At 39.7% G+C, this 20591-nt stretch overlaps 1 protein-coding gene across 1 annotated transcript in view; it reads left to right on the top strand.

Annotated features, from left to right (window-relative positions):
* Positions 1 to 391: 391 nt before the first annotated feature.
* The window catches only part of C3 (complement C3), a 78180-nt gene continuing 57980 nt past the window's right edge, over positions 392 to 20591 (top strand). The window contains exons 1-5 of the mRNA XM_075206551.1: positions 392 to 499; positions 8136 to 8322; positions 8441 to 8603; positions 9675 to 9745; positions 16471 to 16565. Coding sequence (XP_075062652.1) covers positions 438 to 499; positions 8136 to 8322; positions 8441 to 8603; positions 9675 to 9745; positions 16471 to 16565 — 578 coding nt within the window. The 5' untranslated portion in view covers positions 392 to 437. The remainder of the gene's footprint in view (positions 500 to 8135; positions 8323 to 8440; positions 8604 to 9674; positions 9746 to 16470; positions 16566 to 20591) is intronic.

Raw genomic sequence — 20591 nt, 5'->3', positions numbered from 1 at the left:
AAATATGCCAAATTTACAAGCATGGTTCTTCAGTATGTAACACTGTATGCTGTAACTGTACTATGGTTTACACATCCTGGCCTTTAGTAATAGATCTCTGTGTCTGATTGTCTTATACAACTGAATAGTAATCTCTGCAAATCTCCTTGGTTGAATTTGGTTGAATTGAAGGATATATTTCATATCCTACATACTTTAGTGAGTGTGCCTGTTGGTGCTGTGAAGGACACACAATCCTAGGCAGTTTATCCCTCTTGTGTACATGTGTATTGTGCCATAGATGCTGCTTTTACTGGAAATTACAGAGGTTTGGAAATCTCACCAACTCCTCCCAGTTACTGATAAGAGACACTGTTTGTTCTAGGCTATGTCCATCTCTTCTGCAAGTATAAACACCCCCCTGCACAACACAGACTGCACTGCAACCTGACCACACAATGGGGTGCAGATCTCTCTGCCTTGTCCTGCTGAGCCTTCTGGCTGGCTCCTATGCACAACCGTAAGTGTACAAAGCTGCGTGTGTGTGTGTGTGTGTGTATGCATGTGTGTGTGTGTGTGTATATATATATGTATATATATATATATATATATATATATATATATATATATGTGTGTGTGTGTGTGTACGTACGTGTATGTATGTTTATGTTTGTATATGTATATGTATATATATATATATATATATATATATATAAAAGCATATTTATATAATTCTCCTTTTACATCACTTCTGTCTGCATCTGACGTATTAGATCATCAGTTAGAGCATGTGGATCAACACTTCATTCCCATTGCATCAAACTCCACCTAAAATATTACGCAGCATTAGATTGTGAGGTCTATTGGTGAACATTTTAATGTTCCAGCAAATTAATGTTTAGCCTATAGCTGGATTGTTATCTGCTTTTATTAGATGATAAGCTCTGTGGGTCAGCATTATCATTGTTTACAATATCAATCTATATGTGGCATATTGTCTGAAGCATTACATTCTAAACTATGTGGATCAGCACTATTCTCTAAAAAAAATAAATCAGTCTATATCCTACAAATTATCTGAAGCCTTAGATAGCAAGCTCTGTGGGGTAGCTGGCATTTTAGTCTAGGGGGGTATATTTATTAAACTGCAAGTTTGAAAAAGTAGAGATGTTGCCTGTAGCAACCAATCAGATTCTAGCTGTCAGTTGTAGCATGTTCTAAACAAATAATAACTAGAATCTGATTGGTTGCTATAGGCAACATCTCCACTTTTTAAAACCTGCAGTTTAGTAAATATACTCCTAAGACTCAGTTTTAGTCTAGCATTTTATTTGTGTGGATAGTAATTTGCCTCAGTTCCTATGTGAATCACACATTGGATAATGTTTACTTACTGTCATACTGGTTGTGACTTGCATTTCTAACCCATCTACCTATCATACTTTTTGTTCCTATTTGTCATAAATCTCCTATTTTAAGTTGAAATCTACCCAAGGCGGAGATAACAATCTAGATAATGTATTATCTAAACTATAGACTTGCTGCTGCTCTTAAACCGAGTCATTATTTTTAACCCTTTCATGAGTAGACCACATTTTAAAATTGTGCCACAAATCAGTTAGTTCTACAATTATTTTTTTAATTACTATGTGTACCCAAGTGAACATTACATTATTTTTTGTCAAGACAGACAATGCTTTCTTGTGTTAACATAGTGGAAGAGAAATCTTTTTAGTTTAATCAGGCAAGTGTAGCTATTTTTCCTGTAGCTATTTTTATAGAATTAGTGCAATCCAATAAAGTTACATAAACATTAACTGACTAGTTCTTTCAGGTATATAAATGCCAGATTTGTATTCTGGGGCACGCTGAGATGCTAATTATATTAAAATTCAAAATTGTATTAATGACCTTTAAAATCTAAGCAAAAACTGGTTCCCGATTAATTACTTAGCAAAATAAAATTAAAACATATAGTGCTTCTGTGTTGTGATTGTATCAATATGTGAAGACATAAGGTGATCAAACATTGCGGAATAACTGCAATAACGTTGTTACCATTTCTATTTCATAGCTAAAAATATTATATATATATATATATATATATATATATATATATATATATATATTTATATATATATATTATACTATGATATTATCTCTGTTTGGATTTATGTTTTTCATGTTTAATACTTACATATTGCTCAGTTAATTAATATTTCTGCTACAAAGCAAATACTCAAATACACTGAATGCTGCTTTCATTGCAAAGCGCCCTCTGTAGGTCTAAGCAGTCATTGCAGCTCCCAGCTAATTGAAACAATCTTTTTGCATTCCCAGCTAAAAATATATACATCAAAGACGGCTTCTATCTTGAGCCCTCTATAGGTATCTTATAACTCCTACAGGTCCCTGTTGATTATTGTAGCTGAAATCGTTCTACCAGTATAAAGGAATAGCAGTTTCCACCTAGAGCCCTCTGTAGGTACCATATAGTTATTACAGTCCTCTGTTAACTGTGTCACTACAAGTCTCTATCTGCATTAACTGTGCCAGTGTTAGGGTAAACAGATAAATCTCCAAATGGGCATAATTATTCCTATGCTCTATATATCCCTGCGAATATATCACTGGGCACTCGTAACAATATTTTTGAAATGACAGATTTGACATGATTTAGTCAAAGACTAATTCACTTCATTCCTTCTCTTGTCTGGATTTAAGATTACTGATCCTATAGCTAGTAAATGAATAGGTGGATCTCTAGACCAGTGGTTCTCAAACTGTGCACTGTGGCTCCCTGGGGTGCCGCAGTGATCTCACAGGGGTACTACGGCCAGGGCTGTCTGTAAGTGGGGTAATCAAGATGGTAGCGCCAAGTTTGAAGGCGCTCTCCTCCTTCTGCCATCCTCCTTTTAAAATAAAATACCAGTATGGGGCAGCAGCGCCCGGCACCCACCTCCCTGCTCCTTCGCACTGACTGTTGGGTGTGAAGTCATCACGTCCAATATTTTCAAGTGACGAGCTGCGCAGACAGGAGCCTGAACGTAAAGAAAAGAAGACCGAAGAAAAGAGAAGAAAAGAGAAGACAGAAGGCCAAGTAAAAGGTAAGTAAAGGAACGGATGGGCAGTACTGAGATGAAAGAGACAGTGTGATAAAGGCACAGTGCAATAAAAGGAAAACTGATGAATGGGCATTGTGTTATGGTGAAGGGGCACAGTGTGATTGTGAAGGGGCGCAGTGTGTTGATGAGGGGACACAGTGTGATGTGAATGGGCACAGTGTGATGGTGAAGGGGCACTGTGTAATGGTGAATGGGTCTAAATACTTATTACGTTATTTTGATCCAACTAATTAAAAAATGGGACAACTCAGTAAATACTTTGTCTTAGGGATGCCTTGAAAAAATTATGTAGACCCTAAGGCTGCGAAAGTTTGGGAACCACTGCTCTAGGCTATTGTATAAGTAGCATAGTGAAGTGTTGTGGCAACAGAGCGAGAACGCCAACGCTTTTTCTCTTTTTGCGACCGCTGCCTTCTATATGTGTGAGTGCACCTCTCAGGTTATGTAATATAGGAATACCCTGAGCAACCAAAGATTTAGGTTAAATTTAGGGGATGATACATCTGATTACTTGGTGCGGTTGTATAAACTTTGTCAAAATGCCAGATTTGTATGCTTTATGCACAAAGAAATAGCTTTATTTAAGGACTTCAAGGACCACTTCAAGAGGAGTCACAGTCTCTCCCCTTGTCACCCTCACTCTGGTCGGTTTACACAAGGGGCAGGAAATTGGCATTGTCTGTTATGCAACCACAAGCTGACATGACTATACAGCCTAAGTGGGTCAGCTTATGTCTGCAGAACCTATGTTTCGCTAGCAGGAGTTAAAGTAGATAAAAGCAACTCAATTAAGTCTTCAATTCTTATGCGTTAATGGTTTATCCCCAGGATAGAGCTATTTGTATTCCAAGTAGAGATGAGCGCACTCGGATTTCTGAAATCCGAGCCCACCCGAACGTTGCCGATCCGAGCCGGATCCGAGACAGATCCGGGTATTCCCGCCAATTGCAAAACTGAAACAGAGGCTCTGAGTCATAATCCCGCTGTCGGATCTCGCGATACTCGGATCCTATAAATTCCCCGCTAGTCACCGCCATCTTCACTCGGGCATTGATCAGGGTAGAGGGAGGGAGTGTTAGGTGGTCCTCTGTACCTACTATATCTCGTGCTGTTCAGTTCTGTGCTGTGCTGTGCTCTGTGTTCTGCTCAGTCCAGTGGTGCTGTGTCCTGTGCTCTGTCCTTCTGAGTTCAGTGGTGCTGCTGGGTCCTGTGCTGTGTCCTGTTCAGTCCAGTGGGGCTGTGTCCTGTGCTCTGTCCTTCTGAGTTCAGTGGTGCTGCTGGGTCCTGTGCTGTGTCCTGTTCAGTCCAGTGGTGCTGTGTCCTGTGCTCTGTCCTTCTAAGGGCATTGTTATTTCCCCATTATTCCCAAATTATAAAAAATTTCAAAAAAAGTTATAAAAAAATTTACAAAAAAAGTAATTGTAAAGAAAAAAAAAAAAAAAAATATCCCAAAACAATCCTGCAGTATAAGTCCATTGGTACTGCAATATTACAAAGTTCACTGATTCTGCAGTATAAGTCCATTGGTACTGCTATATTACAAAGTTCACTGATTCTGCAGTATAAGTCCATTGGTACTGCTATATTACAAAGTTCACTGATTCAGCAGTATAAGTCCAGTGGTACTGCAATATTACAAAGTTCACTGATTCTGCAGTATAAGTCCATTGGTACTGCTATTTTACAAAGTTCACTGATTCAGCAGTATAAGTCCAGTGGTACTGCAATATTACAAAGTTCACTGATTCAGCAGTATAAGTCCAGTGGTACTGCTATGTTACTGGCAGGAAAAAAAGGCAGTTTGGAAGCCCCTGTACAAACTGGCTCTATTTTTACCTGAGTTGTCCCCCCTCCAGTGTGTACTTGGAAAAAGTTTTTAGTGCAGCGGGGAACCTGGTCAGTGAGCGGCGAAGGAGGTTGCTTCCTCAGAACGTTGAAAAAATGATGTTCATAAAAATGAATTATCAATTCCTCAATCAAGTACAGCACTGCCCTCCAGATAGTACAGAGGGACCTGTGGTTGTGGAGTCCAGCGGGGACGAATTGATAATGTGTGAGGAGGAGGAAGTACACACTGTAGGGGGAGAGGAATCAGAGGTTGAGGATGACATCTTGCCTCAGTAGAGCCTGTTTAGTTTGTACAGGGAGAGATGAATTGTTTTATTGGTGTGGGGGCCCAAACAAACCAATCATTTCAGCCACAGTTGTTTGGTAGGCCCTGTCGCTGAAATGATTGATTTGTTAAAGTGTGCATGTCCTATTTCAACAACATAAGGGTGGGTGGGAGGGCCCAAGGACAATTCCATCTTGCAACTCTTTTTTTGCCATTATGTGATCATTCAACAGTCGTTTGCCATGAGCACAAAGTAAAACAAAATTAAAACAAATTCAACAAATTAAACCAAAAGTAAAATGCCCTGTCATAATCAAAAACAAGAGGTATTGACGTGCTTGAACTACTGTAGTGTTTATAAGTTATAAACACTACACTTGAAAGCTTGAGCCTTTAAATGAAAAAGTCACTCTTCATTGCACGAATATTTGCAACAGGGACAGTTTTTTGGTTAACAAAGTCAACAAATAACACTTCGACGCTGTCTGTCTTTCACATACTTGATGGGATCTCAATGATGAATGCTCTGTACCATGGTCGTCTAAAACAAGAGTTATTGACGTGCTATAACTACTGTAGTTTTTAAAAATTATAAACACTGCACTTGAAAGTTGGAGGAGGTATTGTGGCCCCGGTACCAAATTGGGTACCGGGGCCACTCCACTATGCAGTCCAGATAGAGGCGTATCAGATATTAAACAACATTGACTGTTGCTGCCAAATCATAAATTAATGAAAATGACCTGTCATCGTCAAAAACAAGAGGTATTGACACGCTCGAACTACACCCTGTATATGCTGCAGAGGATGTAGGAGCAGGCAGCTGTGCAGTGGAATTCAGACCATTTGAAGGCAGAGGTATTGTGGCCCCGGTACCAAATTGTGTAACGGGACCACTGCACTATGCAGTCCAGAAAGCTACCTCGGTGAAACGTTTTGGACTAAAAACAATATTGTGAGGTGTTCAGAATAGACTGGGAATTAGTGGAAATGATTGTTATTGAATGTTATTGAGGTTAATAATAGCGTAGGAGTGAAAATAAACCAAAAAACTTGATTTTAACACTTTTTATGTTTTTTTTAAAATAAATCCGAATCCAAAACCTTAAATCCGAACCAAAACCTTTCGTCAGGTGTTTTGCGAAACAAATCCGAACCCAAAACCTCAAGCAAATCCGAATCCAAAACACAAAACACGAGACACCAAAAGTGGCCGGTGCACATCCCTAATTCCAAGCATGTCTACATTCCTTTGCTTCTGTTTTTACAACTACATTGTACATTTGATGAAAGTACTCTCTAAACATCTACTAACCATCCAGTAAAGTTATATATTCTTACCCCTGAACTTTGAGTATTAGTGTAGTAGCATAATATTAATATATAAACAATATATTAAACAATGCATTTATATTTTTTTAAACATCTCCTATAGATGGATTTATTTTACGGGAATAACGATATGCATGTTTGTGTTTTTAAGTTGTAGCAGTTTGTACAATGCTCAGAATCACCCATTCTTTATTTTTACCAAATATTTTAAAAAAGTTTTCTTTACATTGTTTAAAAATATTTTACATTTTTGAGAAAGTGAAGTTAGAGCTCAAGTCCAAGCTTCCAGTTCCACTGCACATGTGTGAACCAACAATGCCTTTCACTAACTGGCGAAGCCGTAAGAGTCCTTTTACCGCTGCCAACCAGTATTGCTGTTGATCTGAGCATTGTTCAGGTGCCCTGGTGTTCTTAATTATCTAGGTTAATATCAGATTTTCTATTGCTGCATTGGGACATGGTAAATATTATAATTAACATTTATTTATGTAGTGCCAGCATATTCCTAGGATTATGGTAGCTACAAGTCATCTTAATGAATGCAGAGAATAACATCATCTGCATATTCTGCATGCTCGGATATCTATATATTAATAGCATAAGTATGACTTTTATGAGGGACTTAAATCTATGATGCCATTGTTTGAGCAGGGCTCATCAAATACCAAATTAAATGTCTTGGTCTGTAGATTTATAGAAAAATATTGGTGCTGTAATCGGTTGCATCGTTTCAGAGTTGCATTGTAAAATGTCCGCCCACCAATGCATTACCATTATCCTCTGGAAAATGGGACAGTTGACAATAAACTTGTGTACCTGCTGGTTGCTCTGGAAAGTGTGACAGTTGGTGAACTCTCCCTGTGCTGGGTGACCTGAAACATGAGACCTGCTGGGTGGTCTGGAAACTGCGACAGTTATTTGCAGCCACATATATTAGCGCGTCTTGTGGGGACCATGCCCAGCAATGTAACTTTGATGGAAGAACTTATACATATATAGTAGTGTATAAAGAAATGATTTAGTTCCTTTAATATAGTGATTGATAATATAGTTATTTATTCATTATGCTCCGTTGTTAAAATTTCTTAATTTAATATAGTGTATAAAAAAGTTATTGAATTTTGTTAATAAAGTAATTTAGTCATTACATTTCAAATTACTTTAAGGCGATGACCGCTGGGTTTCTCTAGCTTAATATGCCACATATTTAAAAATGAATACACCTTTCTTATAATAGGATGTGTTCTCCCTTAAACAGTAGATCAGACCTCAGAGAAACTAAATCATGGCTGCAAACATCATCATTAATTATAAGGGGTGTTGTTCGTTGCTATTTCTTATTTCATGGCGACATGTACAGTAGACTGAACCAGTTCAGACCATATTAAATAACATTATTCTTTAAGAATTCCAGTTTGCTTTCTTGATAAAAAAAAGAACATGAGAACAAGGTTATTTCACTTTTTTTTGCAGGCTCATTTTATCAACCCAACTCTATGGACTGTTTGATATGACGTGTTTGGTTTAACTGTCTATGTGAATCTCGGTATAGAAGTATCTAATGTGTGTGTGTCTTCCCTTGGCAGATGTACCCTTATTACTTCCAACATACTACGTTTGGAGAGCGAGGAAACCATTGTAGTAGACGGACAAAGTAAGGCTTTTGAAGCTGATGTTGAAATTCAGGATTTCCCGCAGAAGAAGTTCAGTTTGGTAAAACAGAAAGTCTCCCTAAATGCTGCCAACAAGTTCCTTGGCGTTGCTAAAGTAACGGTCAGTAGACGTCGCACACATCATGCAAGAAAACGCAAAGATCTAACTGGGCTTAAGGCGCAATATTTTACATCTATGAACGGATAACATTTGATATTTTCTTGTTCTACCTCTTTAGATTCCCTCTAAAGACCTAATTAAAGACAAAAAAGGAAAACAATATGTCTATGTCACTGTGAAGGGCCCGGGGTGTAATTTGGAAAAAGTTGTCCTGGTGGGATATCAAAGTGGATACGTCTTCATACAGACTGACAAAACTATCTACACTCCAGGGGCTACAGGTAACATACAGACTGGATGGTATTGGTAGCCCAGACTATTTCAATTATATCTATTCTACTTTAATATGCAATAACATACAGGTTTCTATTATATATAAAATAAATAAATAAATCACTGTCTGTGCAAACTTGGCGTGTTTTAGATTTCAGACCTCCTTGCTTCTTCTATTATCACGGTATTTCACCTGCTGGTACACACGCTTACATTTAGGTTAATTATTAATATGTGTAGAAATATCTATCCTGATGTTCTCTACGATTTTTGTGCTACCCAGAACTCATGTCCTTCTGTCAGCTGACATAAAGTGATAATTGTGTTCCACAGATATTTTACACGGCTTTAAATACCCTCTTCCTTAGTAGAGGGTTTCCACTATTGAAGAAGGGGGTGCTGCTGAGAAAACAACTATCAGCTGTGAAACGCGCTTAGACTGTGAGAAAATTCTGTGGAACGCAAATACCTCGTTTGTCAGTTAACATAATGTTGTGGAATCCTGGACTACACAAGACAGGAATCAATGAGAACTTCATCACAGATAATTCTAAAAATGCTGCTTATAATTAACCTAAATGTATATGTACACTTTCTTAAAGTATAATAAAACTTTATATTTTCACTTCCATCACTCTCTTTCCTTTGCTCACAGCTTCCTTAAAACTATATCTGACATTATTTCCTATTTTCCAGCATTAGGTGCAATTAAACAAAGACAACTTTTGAGATTAGAGTTTACCAGAATTAACCAATTTCAGTTTTGCATAGCAATCATCAAGCCATTCCTTATTATACACAAGCCTTTATTTGTATTGTGTGTATATTGCAAATACACTATTTTAAATTCAATGTAAGCCATGTATGTGATGCAAGGACTCTCAATCTTGTCCTCAAGATGTTTTGTGGATTACTTCCCTGGAGAACAGTTGGACCCTAATGCTTCATCGAGGAGTTCCATAAAGCATCTATGTTGGAGAGGTTTGAAAATCAGTGTTGTATAATAATGGTGCTGTATAATTATTTGACCTGAATGGTCCACAAATCTCATCTTCTCTATATTTTCCCTCCCGTTATAGTTCTCTACCGTATCTATTCTATGAATTATCTGATGTCTCCTGTCAACAAAGCTGTAATTGTCGAATTTCTGGTAAGACCAAAGTTACTGTTCCTGTAACATTTCTGGCAAAATTCCATTAAATCAAAGCCAACTACCAAAACATAATTGATTTTTATATTTCTGCACATATTTTAATAAAGAAAGAAATGTTTATACAAGGGAAATAATTAAGCAGAAATCAGATCATAAAAAAATGTGAGCAAGCAAAAAATTGGGGAGATGCTCAAGGTGGGTCACAGTTTTCTTACAACATTGTTTGTGTCGATTTGGTACAGAGGTAGTAGGTGCCTGCTGTAGAATGTAGAAGCCTTGGTAAAAATCCTTGAACAACCGGCGCCTCCTTGTATTACCCCTTAAAAACAGGAATAATAGTATCAGGCTTTAAACTGCCGTCATTTTCTGGTGCCGGCATGTACATTCGTCTGGATTGTTGCAGTTGTGTTTTTCAAATATTCGGGCTTACCACTGTCATCAACAAGAGCTTCACACTTTTCATGTTGGGGAAACTGATGTCGTCCTTTTCGTAGTCGTGTTAATGACTACCACTTGCCTGGTTACAGGTGCCACGGTTGAGTACCCACAAACAGTTTCAGAGTGTTGCCATGTTGGATTCCAGTCTGTACTCTGGCACAAACTCTGGAACTAGACTCCAAATATGCTAGTGATACTCAAAGATTCCTGCAGGATTTGTCCACATGTATGGATACCTTGCAGCCATCCTTCAGTAACCCACCATCTCATATCCCACCAGAACCAGTAAAACATGTTTCACCGGCCTACTCTATCCAGACTTCTTCTTCCTGCACCAGAGAAATATGACGGAGATCCTAAGAACAGCCGTGGGTTTCTCAATCAATGTAGTATACACTTTAAACTACAGCTCTACATAATTTCGCTACTATCAGGGCATGCTCTAGCGTGGGCATCACCCCTCTGGAATAAATATGACCCAATTATCTCTGACAATTCTCTCTGACATTGATAGCTTCCTGTCTACCTTCCGCAGAATATTCGATGAGCCTGGAAGATCTATGTCAGCCACTTTAGATATTCTCCTAAGTCAGTGGGCCAATACGCCATTCAATTTCAATCCCTTTTCTCTGAGCTATCTTGGAATAAGGAGGCTCTTGTTGTGGTCTTCTGACAGGGCCTGTTTGACCACATTAAAGACAAATTAGCATTTTGAGAGTTACCCACAACTCTCGACAAGTTGATCACCATCTGCAATCGAGTGGATCTTCGGTTCAGAGAAAGAGCCCTAGAAAAGGGGAGGCTGGAGTGCCCCAGGTTGTGCCCTATTCTACGGGTCCATCCACCGCCTACTCCTTTGGAAGAACACATGCCACTGGATAAAGCCCATCTTACACCAGCAGAGTGGTGATGGCCAGTTAGAGAGAAACTTTGCTCTATTGTGCCAGATCCGGACATTTGATAAATTTCTTGCAAGTTGGGTAATGCGCCCTCCTAACTGATGGTGAGGAAGTCAGTCTAGGATTGGCCCTTTGTTCGCTACAAGCAAGGACTGTATTAGCCACAAGACTCACAATACCTCTCAGCCATGCTGGACTCTAGAGCTGCTGGGAATTTTACATCTGCCAAATTAGCTACTGGACATTCCATTTTTGAAATTTCCTATGAGCATATTTCTCACCACGGTCCATGGCAGGCAAGTTCCTGGGGATACCATTACTAATCCAGTGATGCTTCAACTAGGAGCTCTGTGTTCAAAAACTCTTACCTTTCTGGTTATCCCTGAATCCCAATGGTCCCTAGGTTCCTATGGCTTCAAACAATTCCCATATCAACTAGTTGACTCCGCAAATCTTGGAATGGGATCCAGGTCTTGTTTACAATGTGTTCTTCCGCATCGCTCCACCTCTGATAGGGAAGTGTTGGCAGTTCTTTCAGCCTAAAAAGAGTTTTTAGACGTTTTCAGTAAAGAAGCTGTTGAGACTCTACTACCTCATCGGGATTGGTACTGTCCCATTGGTTTCGTTCCGGGTGAAACCCCACCGTGTGGCAGAGTTTATCCTCTTTCGATCCCAGTCTTACTAAAAATGAAATAGAAAGTAGCCAAGATAATTTCAAAATTAGATCTCTGCAAGGCCTTGATTCGAATCAGGCAGAGTGATGAATGGAAAACTGCCTTTAACACCAGGGATGGGCACTGTGAGTATCTCGTCATGCCATTCAGACTAAGCAATTTTGTAAAAATTTTATAATTTAAATCTTTCGCAACTTTCTTTACCATACTGTTGTTGTATACTTGGATGATATCCTCCTCCGACATCCAGTCCCATTGCAGACACATTAAAGAGGTTCTCCAACGCCTCAGAAAGATTCACCTATACTGTAAGTTACAAAAATGTACCTTTGAAGCAGAGTGCATTCGCTTCTTGGGGCATATCATCTCGGGGACTGGACTCTTTATGGATACAAAGAAAGTGCAAGTCATTCTTAATTGGCCTGAGCCTTCTACACTAAAAGTGATACATTGATTCCTGAATTTCACTATTACCAAAAATGTATTTGTGACTATTCTACTATGGTAACACCACTCACCACCCTCACCAGAAAAGGAGCCAATCCCTCTAAATCGTCTGAAGAAGCCCAAACTGCTTTTCAGCTTCTGAAGCATGCATTTATTATTGCTCCCATCCCCAGGAAACCAGATTTATCTGTCCGTTCTACTTGGAAGTTGATGCTTCATCTGTCGGAGTAGGGGCAATTCTGTCTTCAAAGTCAACCTAAGAGCAATGGCACCCATGCGGGTCCTTCTTCTGAAAATGTTTATCAGCTGAACCTAATTATGCCAAAGGGGACAAAGAACTGCTTACAATCAAATTGGCACTCGAAAAGTGGAGCCATCTACTTGAGGGAGCTCGTCATTCTGTCACGATATACCCAGATCACAAGAATCTGCTCTACCTTAAAACCGCATAGTGCATGAATGTACATGAGGCCCGATGGGCACTGTTCTTTTCTCATTTTGATGTCCATGTTACATTCTGTCCTGATTCCAAGAATTGCAAGGCTGATGCTCTGTCACATTCTATGGTGGAAGAGAAAGATACCATCACAATGTATCCACGTGCGATCATCAGCCCACTAAGTATCACAGTCATGAAACCTGACCACACCCCCCCCCCCCAGAATGTTCAGAAGAAATTGCTCCAATGGACACTCATTCATCTTGAGAAGCTATTGGTGGCCCACGCTTCTTTGGGATGTACAGCAATTTGTTTCTGCATGTGCTAACTGTGCCCAGCATAAAAGTTCCAGACAATCTTTAGCTGGTCAGCTTTTACCTCTGCCCATTCCCGCAAAACCCTTGACCCATACTTCTATGGACCTTATGTCTGATTTGAACTCTGACAAATTCACTACCACCTGGGTCATCGTTGATTGATTTTCCAAAATGACACACTTCATCTCTCATCAGCACCTATACTGGCTCAGAAGAAATCTTTCATTTGCATGGTTGCCCTGAAGAAATCGTTTCAGATAGGGAAGTTCAGTTAGTGGCAAAATTCTGGCGATCCTTGTGCCAAGCACTACAAATCAAATTTAGCTTCTCTTCAGCCCATCATCCCCAGTCCAAAGGGCAAACGGAGAGAGTCAATCAGTACTTAGAAACATTTCTCTGTTTGTACATCTCCTCTTCTCAGGACAACTGGGTAAATCTGCTTCCCTTGGCAAAATTTGCTCATAATAACCATTATCATGAATCCTTTGCTTCCACTCCATTTCACATCGTTTATGGTCTACACCCCATTGTACCATTGTTCACTCCCCTAACAACAGGCTCAGTACCTGCTTCTGAGGTCTTCTTAAAGAGTTTTGCAAGCCACTAGTGCCAAGTACGGGAATCTCTACTTAAAGCATCCCAATACAACAAAAATCAGGCTGACAAAAAGCGACAAGCCATTGCACGTTTGAGACCTGGAGATTGGGTATCTACTAGCAATCTACACCTTACAGTTTCTTCTGTGAAATTGCTCCTTGCATTATTGGACCATTTAACATCAATCCAGGTTCCTACAAATTATATTTGCCATCATATCTCAAGGTACCCAACTCCTCCCATATTTCTCTCTTAAAGCCACTGGTGTTAAGTCAGTTTTATACAGCCAAATTGGTATCTCCCAAAAGTGCAGACTGAACATGGAGAAGAATATAAAATTAAAGATGTCCCGGACTCTCGGTTTAGACATAGGCACTTATAATATTTAGTTGACTGGAACGGCTATGGTCCAGAAGAGAGGGCTTGGATAAAAGATGCTGATGTTCACGCTTGATCTTTTATAAAAAAAAATTCTACTCAAACTTCCTACTATGCCCAAAACTAAGTATCAGTAGCCGCTCGTAGGAGATGGGGTACTTTCACACATTGGGTTCTTAGCCACTCTTGCCATGTCCGGCTGCTGTCATATCATGGCTATTCAGGTCTCTCTTGGTCATCTGCAGCAGTTTTGAGCACAATTTCTTAATTTGTAAACAAACACCTGGGGGTAAATGTATGAAGCTCCGGGTTCTTCAACACCCGCGAGTTCGGCGTCTTCAGCGCTTAAATTTAAAGCGGCGCTGCCTTGTAAAGGGAAGTTTCCCTTTACAAGGCAGCGCCACTTTAAATTTAATCGCTGAAGACGCCGAACTCGCGGGTGTTGAAGAACCTGGAGCTTCATACATTTACCCCCTACTGTTTGTTCCTGCATGGGCTTGGCCTTTTTGGATTCAGCCAGGGGACCTTCCAGTCTAACCAGATTTCAGAAGCTGTGATTACATGATCTATGCAACCAATAAGCATTCTGAACAGCCTATTTGAACCTGCTGCTGAGATCTGCACATTGCCATAAAACCACACTTTCTCTCCTTAGGATAGTTCTTAGCTCTAGGCTCCAGTTGTTTCCAGCATTTTTCCAGAATACCCTGCATTACCAAGGGATCATCTCTCAGCAAATACCCTGTGTTTCCAGAGTACATATCTTTCTGCAAGTACCCTGTATTTCCAAACTTCTCATCTTTCTTCAAGAAATTCATCAAGAATGCTTACCTCAGCAAGAACTTTAGCATTATCTATTGTTTATTTTGAAGTGCTTGGATTTTTTCAGGTATCACCAGTTCTGTAGCTGGGGCTGGTTCTGAGTCTCTAGGGCTCATTTCCAGTTCTGTGTATCTGTGTGTGGGTTCCAGGTCTGTGGCCGTCTCACAGTCCTGAGTTCTTCATTCCTACTCACAGTTCTGAGTTCTTCATTCCTACTCACAGTTCTGAGTTCTTCATTCCTACTCACAGTTCTGAGTTCTGAATTTCTGTCTCAATTACCAGCTCATTCTGTTCTGAGTTTCAGTGTGTTACACATTCTGAGTTTCTAATAGTGGGTTCCAGTTCAGTGTGCCTGATTATAGGTGCCGGGGTTGAGTTCCCATGAACAGTTCAAGAGTCTTGCTATGGTGGATTCCAGTTCCGTAGTCTAGCGCAGACTTCAGTACTAGACTCCTTCCTGCTAGTGCTACTCAGTACATTCCAGATGAGCAGAGGGTATATCAAGTCCCCCAGTTTCTGTCACACTCCTGCTTCAGCTAGATCCAAGGGTCCAGAACTGGATCAAGAACAGATGACTGTGACAACAGGATTGCATGATGACTCTTGAGAATCTAACAGATGACTGGAACAAACCACTACTAACCACCCATGTGCCACCCTCCCCATTTAGTAGCACTCCCTCTTTCAAACCTCCAGTGGCCGAATTAGTATCTTTACTAAAAATTAACACTGAAGTATGCCTGTGCAGGCGAAAAATAACACATACCACTCTGGATGGGTCCAAGCCACATTCAAATTGTGTGGAATGCAGATATTTCATCATTCTGACTTGAGATAAAGTTAAACATTTGTAGAAGAACAAAAAAAGCAAAAATTGGTGCAGCTTATCCACTTTGTGGTTGTAGTTTATCATTCTGTTAGCTAGTGTACAACAATTATCCCATGCTCTGGTGGCTAGTATATAAAGCATATATATATATGGTGCCTATTACACAAAGTAGACATATTTATTCCAGGTGGTGAGGGTAAACCAAGTGAAAAGCCAAATTATAAATGATGGGTATCACACTAAGAAGACTTCCCTCTTTATTTCCTGGTTACAAGTAAACAAAAATGAGCCATATTACTGGTGGCTAGTGCATAAATCAGACCTCATTCCAGAATCCTATTACTTTGTAACCTTCTGCAACACAATCCATCATTTGTCCTGCCAAGTGGAGTAACTTTGGTATGTTTATTGAACAACCTGCTTTATCATTACAGATAATGTGATGGTTGTCTCTCAGACAATAAATTGTGATTGCCTATATGGCTATTGGGGGTTACTTACTAATTAAGTGTTACTGTGCAGTAGTGTAAAGCATCCAGTGAACATTTCCCATTGATTGATCTAGAGCAGGCCTGTCCAACCTGTGGCTCTCCAGCTGTTGTGTAGCACCAGTGTGCTTTGCCAGTAGATAACCAGTCGATAGCTGGTAAGATATGTTGAAACTTGTAGTTTTCCAAAACCCGGAGAGCAACAGGTTGACCAAGCCTCATCTGGCTAGAAGATGACAACTAATGTCTAATAGGTTACTATGGTTTGGCATTTCAACTATGTTAGCAAACATCTCCCAGATATCTGATTGATTGTATATTTAATTATTATACAAAAGTAGTAAATTGAGTAAGTTGTTCAGGTTTTGTACCTGATCCTCTTTTTCTTTTTCAGACACCAGAAAATATCATTGTTAAGAGAGATAATGTCAAACATGAAGGAACTTCTGGTATCCTCTCACTGTCTCACAAGCTGCCTGAACTTGTAAGGTAAATATTGAACCCCATACAAAGATAACTTGTCTGAGAAACACATAAATACATTCAGTGGCAGAATATATAAAGCATACCCTAAATACTCCAATGCCTGGTGCCCTATAGGAATATTGCCCAAAAGGGGTGGGCAGGGCTCATATGAAATGGAGGCTTGTCATTGGCAGGCCGTGGGCATGGTCTACTTTGTCAATTTTTTTGGGATGTCTGAGCTTACTCAACAAGTTTGACAGGAGTACCCAGGGACTATGGCATATGTATGGGTATCAGATATTTCATCGCATAGGCAGAGTAGTTTATTTTCTAATTTCTTGTATATGACACAGAAGATAACAGATTTATATATCTACACCGCAGACCTATTGTACTTTCTAAGGCCAACAGAAATAATCAAACCTGCTGGACAATAGAATTTTCTAATGGTGAAGTCCCATTTTTTTACTGAAATCATTTTCATTGAGAATTTTTCAGAACATAAAGAAAACAAAGACACATACAAATTCAATCCCCAAAACATAAACCTCAGATAAAAAAAACTAAAAACAAAACATCAAAATGAATCAATTTTAACATTTAAATATAAAACCAGAAATGTCGATTTTTAGCCGATGACTTGAATGTATAAAGGAGTACATAATATACATTCTTAAACTCAAAGTATATATACAGACAGATTAAGCATTTTTCAGAAAACACATAAAGGTTGCAAATATACAGTATAATATCTATAGATTGCGCACAGGGCAACCTGCACTGTTAGGGGGTCATGAGGGCAGGGTTTGGGAAACCCTGTCCTAAACTGCCCTAGAATTTAGGTTGGCTAATGGCTGTAAACACATACCAAGGTCATCAGTGGGAAATCTTTTCAATTTTTGGCTTGTGGTCATTTGTGGTCACATTCAGATCAATGTCAGTCTATTTTAGTGGACAATACAAAACAGATTACCAAGGACAACTTGTTGCTAGTTTAAGGCTTGTGAAATCACACATCTCATTTACTGCTGTAGTTTACTTACCTGGTTTATCATTTAGCCCCAATAAGAGATAACAAAATAACAAAATCACCTTTTCAATAGAAACAGATGGGGTCTGATTCATCAAGGCGCAACCTGCATTTATTATTAAACACACATTTAGGGCTAGATTTACTAAACGGCGGGTTTGAAAAAGTGGAGATGTTGCCTATAGCAACCAATCAGATTCTAGCTGTAATTTTGTAGAAAGTACTAAATAAATGAAAGCTAGAACCTGATTGGTTGCTATAGGCAACACCTCCACTTTTTCAAACCCGCCGTTTAGTAAATATACCACCTAGGGGTAAATGTATCAAGCTAAGAGTTTTCCAGCGGGTTTGAAAAGTGGAGATGTTGCCTATAGCAACCAATCAGATTCTAGCTGTCATTTTGTAGAATGTACTAAATAAATGATAGCTAGAATCTGATTGGTTTTTCAAACCCGCCGAAAAACTCTCAGCTTGATACATTTACCCCCTAGTCTTTGTGCATTCCCGAATTCATCAAGATATGGATCTCAGGATACATGTGCTGTTGAAATCGTAGGCAGATCTGCTGTGCATTGGACACAGCAGGATACGTCCAACGACTATATGGATTATAAATTTGCAAAAGAACGTACACAGATATATAGAAATATTGAATTAATGTCACCTGTTAATAATTTAGGCATTAATGATAACACAGTAAAAAAAAAAAATTGAAAAAAGGAAAAGTCCATCCCCCCTGAAATACAATTATTAGGAGCATAAAACAAGCATAATATACATTTATACAGTTGTTCATGATTGCAAACATATGTTCTAGCGTGCATACAAGACTGTCATCACTACTGATTAGGACTTTAGCTGGAAAACAATTAACTTTCAGATGGCTAGAGCTGGATTTGGACAAGGCTGTGCGAACTTGAGTTTGGCATGCCCCTACTGTAAATTGACTACGACAGAACGCCCCTTCCCCTCCCCATTCACTCCATGAAATCATAGCCTGTAGTAAGTATCCTTTGCATTCGAAGATGCAGCGGACAGGGCTACGTTCATGGTAGGGATGAGCGCGCTCGGATTTCTGAAATCCGAGCCCACCCGAACGTTGCGGATCCGAGTCGGATCCGAGACAGATCCGGGTATTGGCGCCAAATTCAAAAGTGAAACTGAGGCTCTGACTCATAATCCCGTTGTCGGATCTCGCGATACTCGGATCCTATAAATTCCCCGCTAGTCGCCGCCATCTTCACTCGGGCATTGATCAGGGTAGAGGGAGGGTGTGTTAGGTGGTCCTCTGTGCTGTTTAGTTCTGTGCTGTTTAGTTCTGTGCTGTTTAGTGCTGTGCTGTTTAGTGCTGTGCTGTGCTGTGCTGTGCTGTGTTCTGCAGTATCAGTCCAGTGGTGCTGTGTGCTGTGCTCTGTCCTTCTGAGGTCAGTGGTGCTGCTGGGTCCTGTGCTGTGTCCTGTTCAGTCCAGTGGTGCTGTGTCCTGTGCTCTGTGCTTCTAAGGGCATAGTTATTTCCCCAATATTCCCCTGTGTTTAAAAAAATAAAAAAAAGTTTTTTTTATAAAATACCAAAAACTACTTTAATATTTTTTAATTACCACAAAATTTTCACAACCAATCCTGCAGTATAAGCCCATTGGTACTGCAATATTACCAAGTTCACACATTCAGCAGTAAAAGTCCAGTGGTACTGCAATATTACAAAGTTTACACATTCTGCAGTATCAGTCCAGTGGTGCTGTGTCCTGTGCTCTGTCCTGCTGAGTTCCGTAGTGCTGCTGGGTCCTGTGCCGTGTCCTGTTCAGTCCAGTGGTGCTGTGTCCTGTGCTCTGTGCTTCTAAGGGCATAGTTATTTCCCCATTATTCCCAAGTTTGTAAAAAATAAAAAAAAAGTAAAAAAAAATAAAAAAATTAAAAAAAAAAAAAAATATATAATAATTATAACCAAATTTGCAAAACCAATCCAGCATTATAAGTCCATTGGTACTGCAATATTACCAAGTTCACACATTCAGCAGTAAAAGTCCAGTGGTACTGCAATATTACAAAGTTTACACATTCTGCAGTATCAGTCCAGTGGTGCTGTGTCCTGTGCTCTGTCCTGCTGAGTTCCGTAGTGCTGCTGGGTCCTGTGCCGTGTCCTGTTCAGTCCAGTGGTGCTGTGTCCTGTGCTCTGTGCTTCTAAGGGCATAGTTATTTCCCCATTATTCCCAAGTTTGTAAAAAATAAAAAAAAAGTAAAAAAAAATAAAAAATTTAAAAAAAAAAAAATATATATAATAATTATAACCAAATTTGTAAAACCAATCCAGCATTATAAGTCCATTGGTACTGCAATATTACCAAGTTCACACATTCTGCAGTATCTTGTGCTACATATAATGGAGAGCAAAAATTTGGAGGATAAAGTAGGGAAAGATCAAGACCCACTTCCTCCTAATGCTGAAGCTGCTGCCACTAGTCATGACATAGACGATGAAATGCCATCAACGTCGTCTGGCAAGCACGATGCCCAATCTCCTAGTACAGGGCATGTAAAATCCTAAAAGCCCAAGTTCTCAAAAAACAGCAAAAAAAGAAACTTAAAATCATCTGAGGAGAAACGTAAAGTTGGCAATATGCCAATTACGACAAGTAGTGGCAAGGAACGGCTTAGGCCCTGTCCCGTGTTCATGACTAGTGGTCCAACTTCACCCAAGGATCAAAGCCCTCCTCCCCCCCCTACAAAAAATTTAAGAGAGTTATGCTGTCAGCAACAACAACAAAACAGCAAAGAACTCTGCCTTCTAAACAGATGACATCACAAATCCCCAAGGCGAGTCCAAGGGTGTTGTTGGTTGTGAACCCTGACCTTCCCATCACTGTACGGGAAGAGGTGACTCCATCCAGCATTTGCAGCACGCCCTCTGCATATGCTGGAAGGATCACCCACAGTCCAGTTACAGATTTGGCTAATGAAGGTGTGAATGTTGTGCACTGGGAGGAGGATATTGATGTAGCTGGCGCTGAGGAGGATGTTGA

This window comes from Mixophyes fleayi, chromosome 4 (assembly GCF_038048845.1).
Source record: "Mixophyes fleayi isolate aMixFle1 chromosome 4, aMixFle1.hap1, whole genome shotgun sequence".
Taxonomy (NCBI): domain Eukaryota; kingdom Metazoa; phylum Chordata; class Amphibia; order Anura; family Limnodynastidae; genus Mixophyes; species Mixophyes fleayi.
This window is presented reverse-complemented; position numbering and strand designations above follow the sequence as displayed.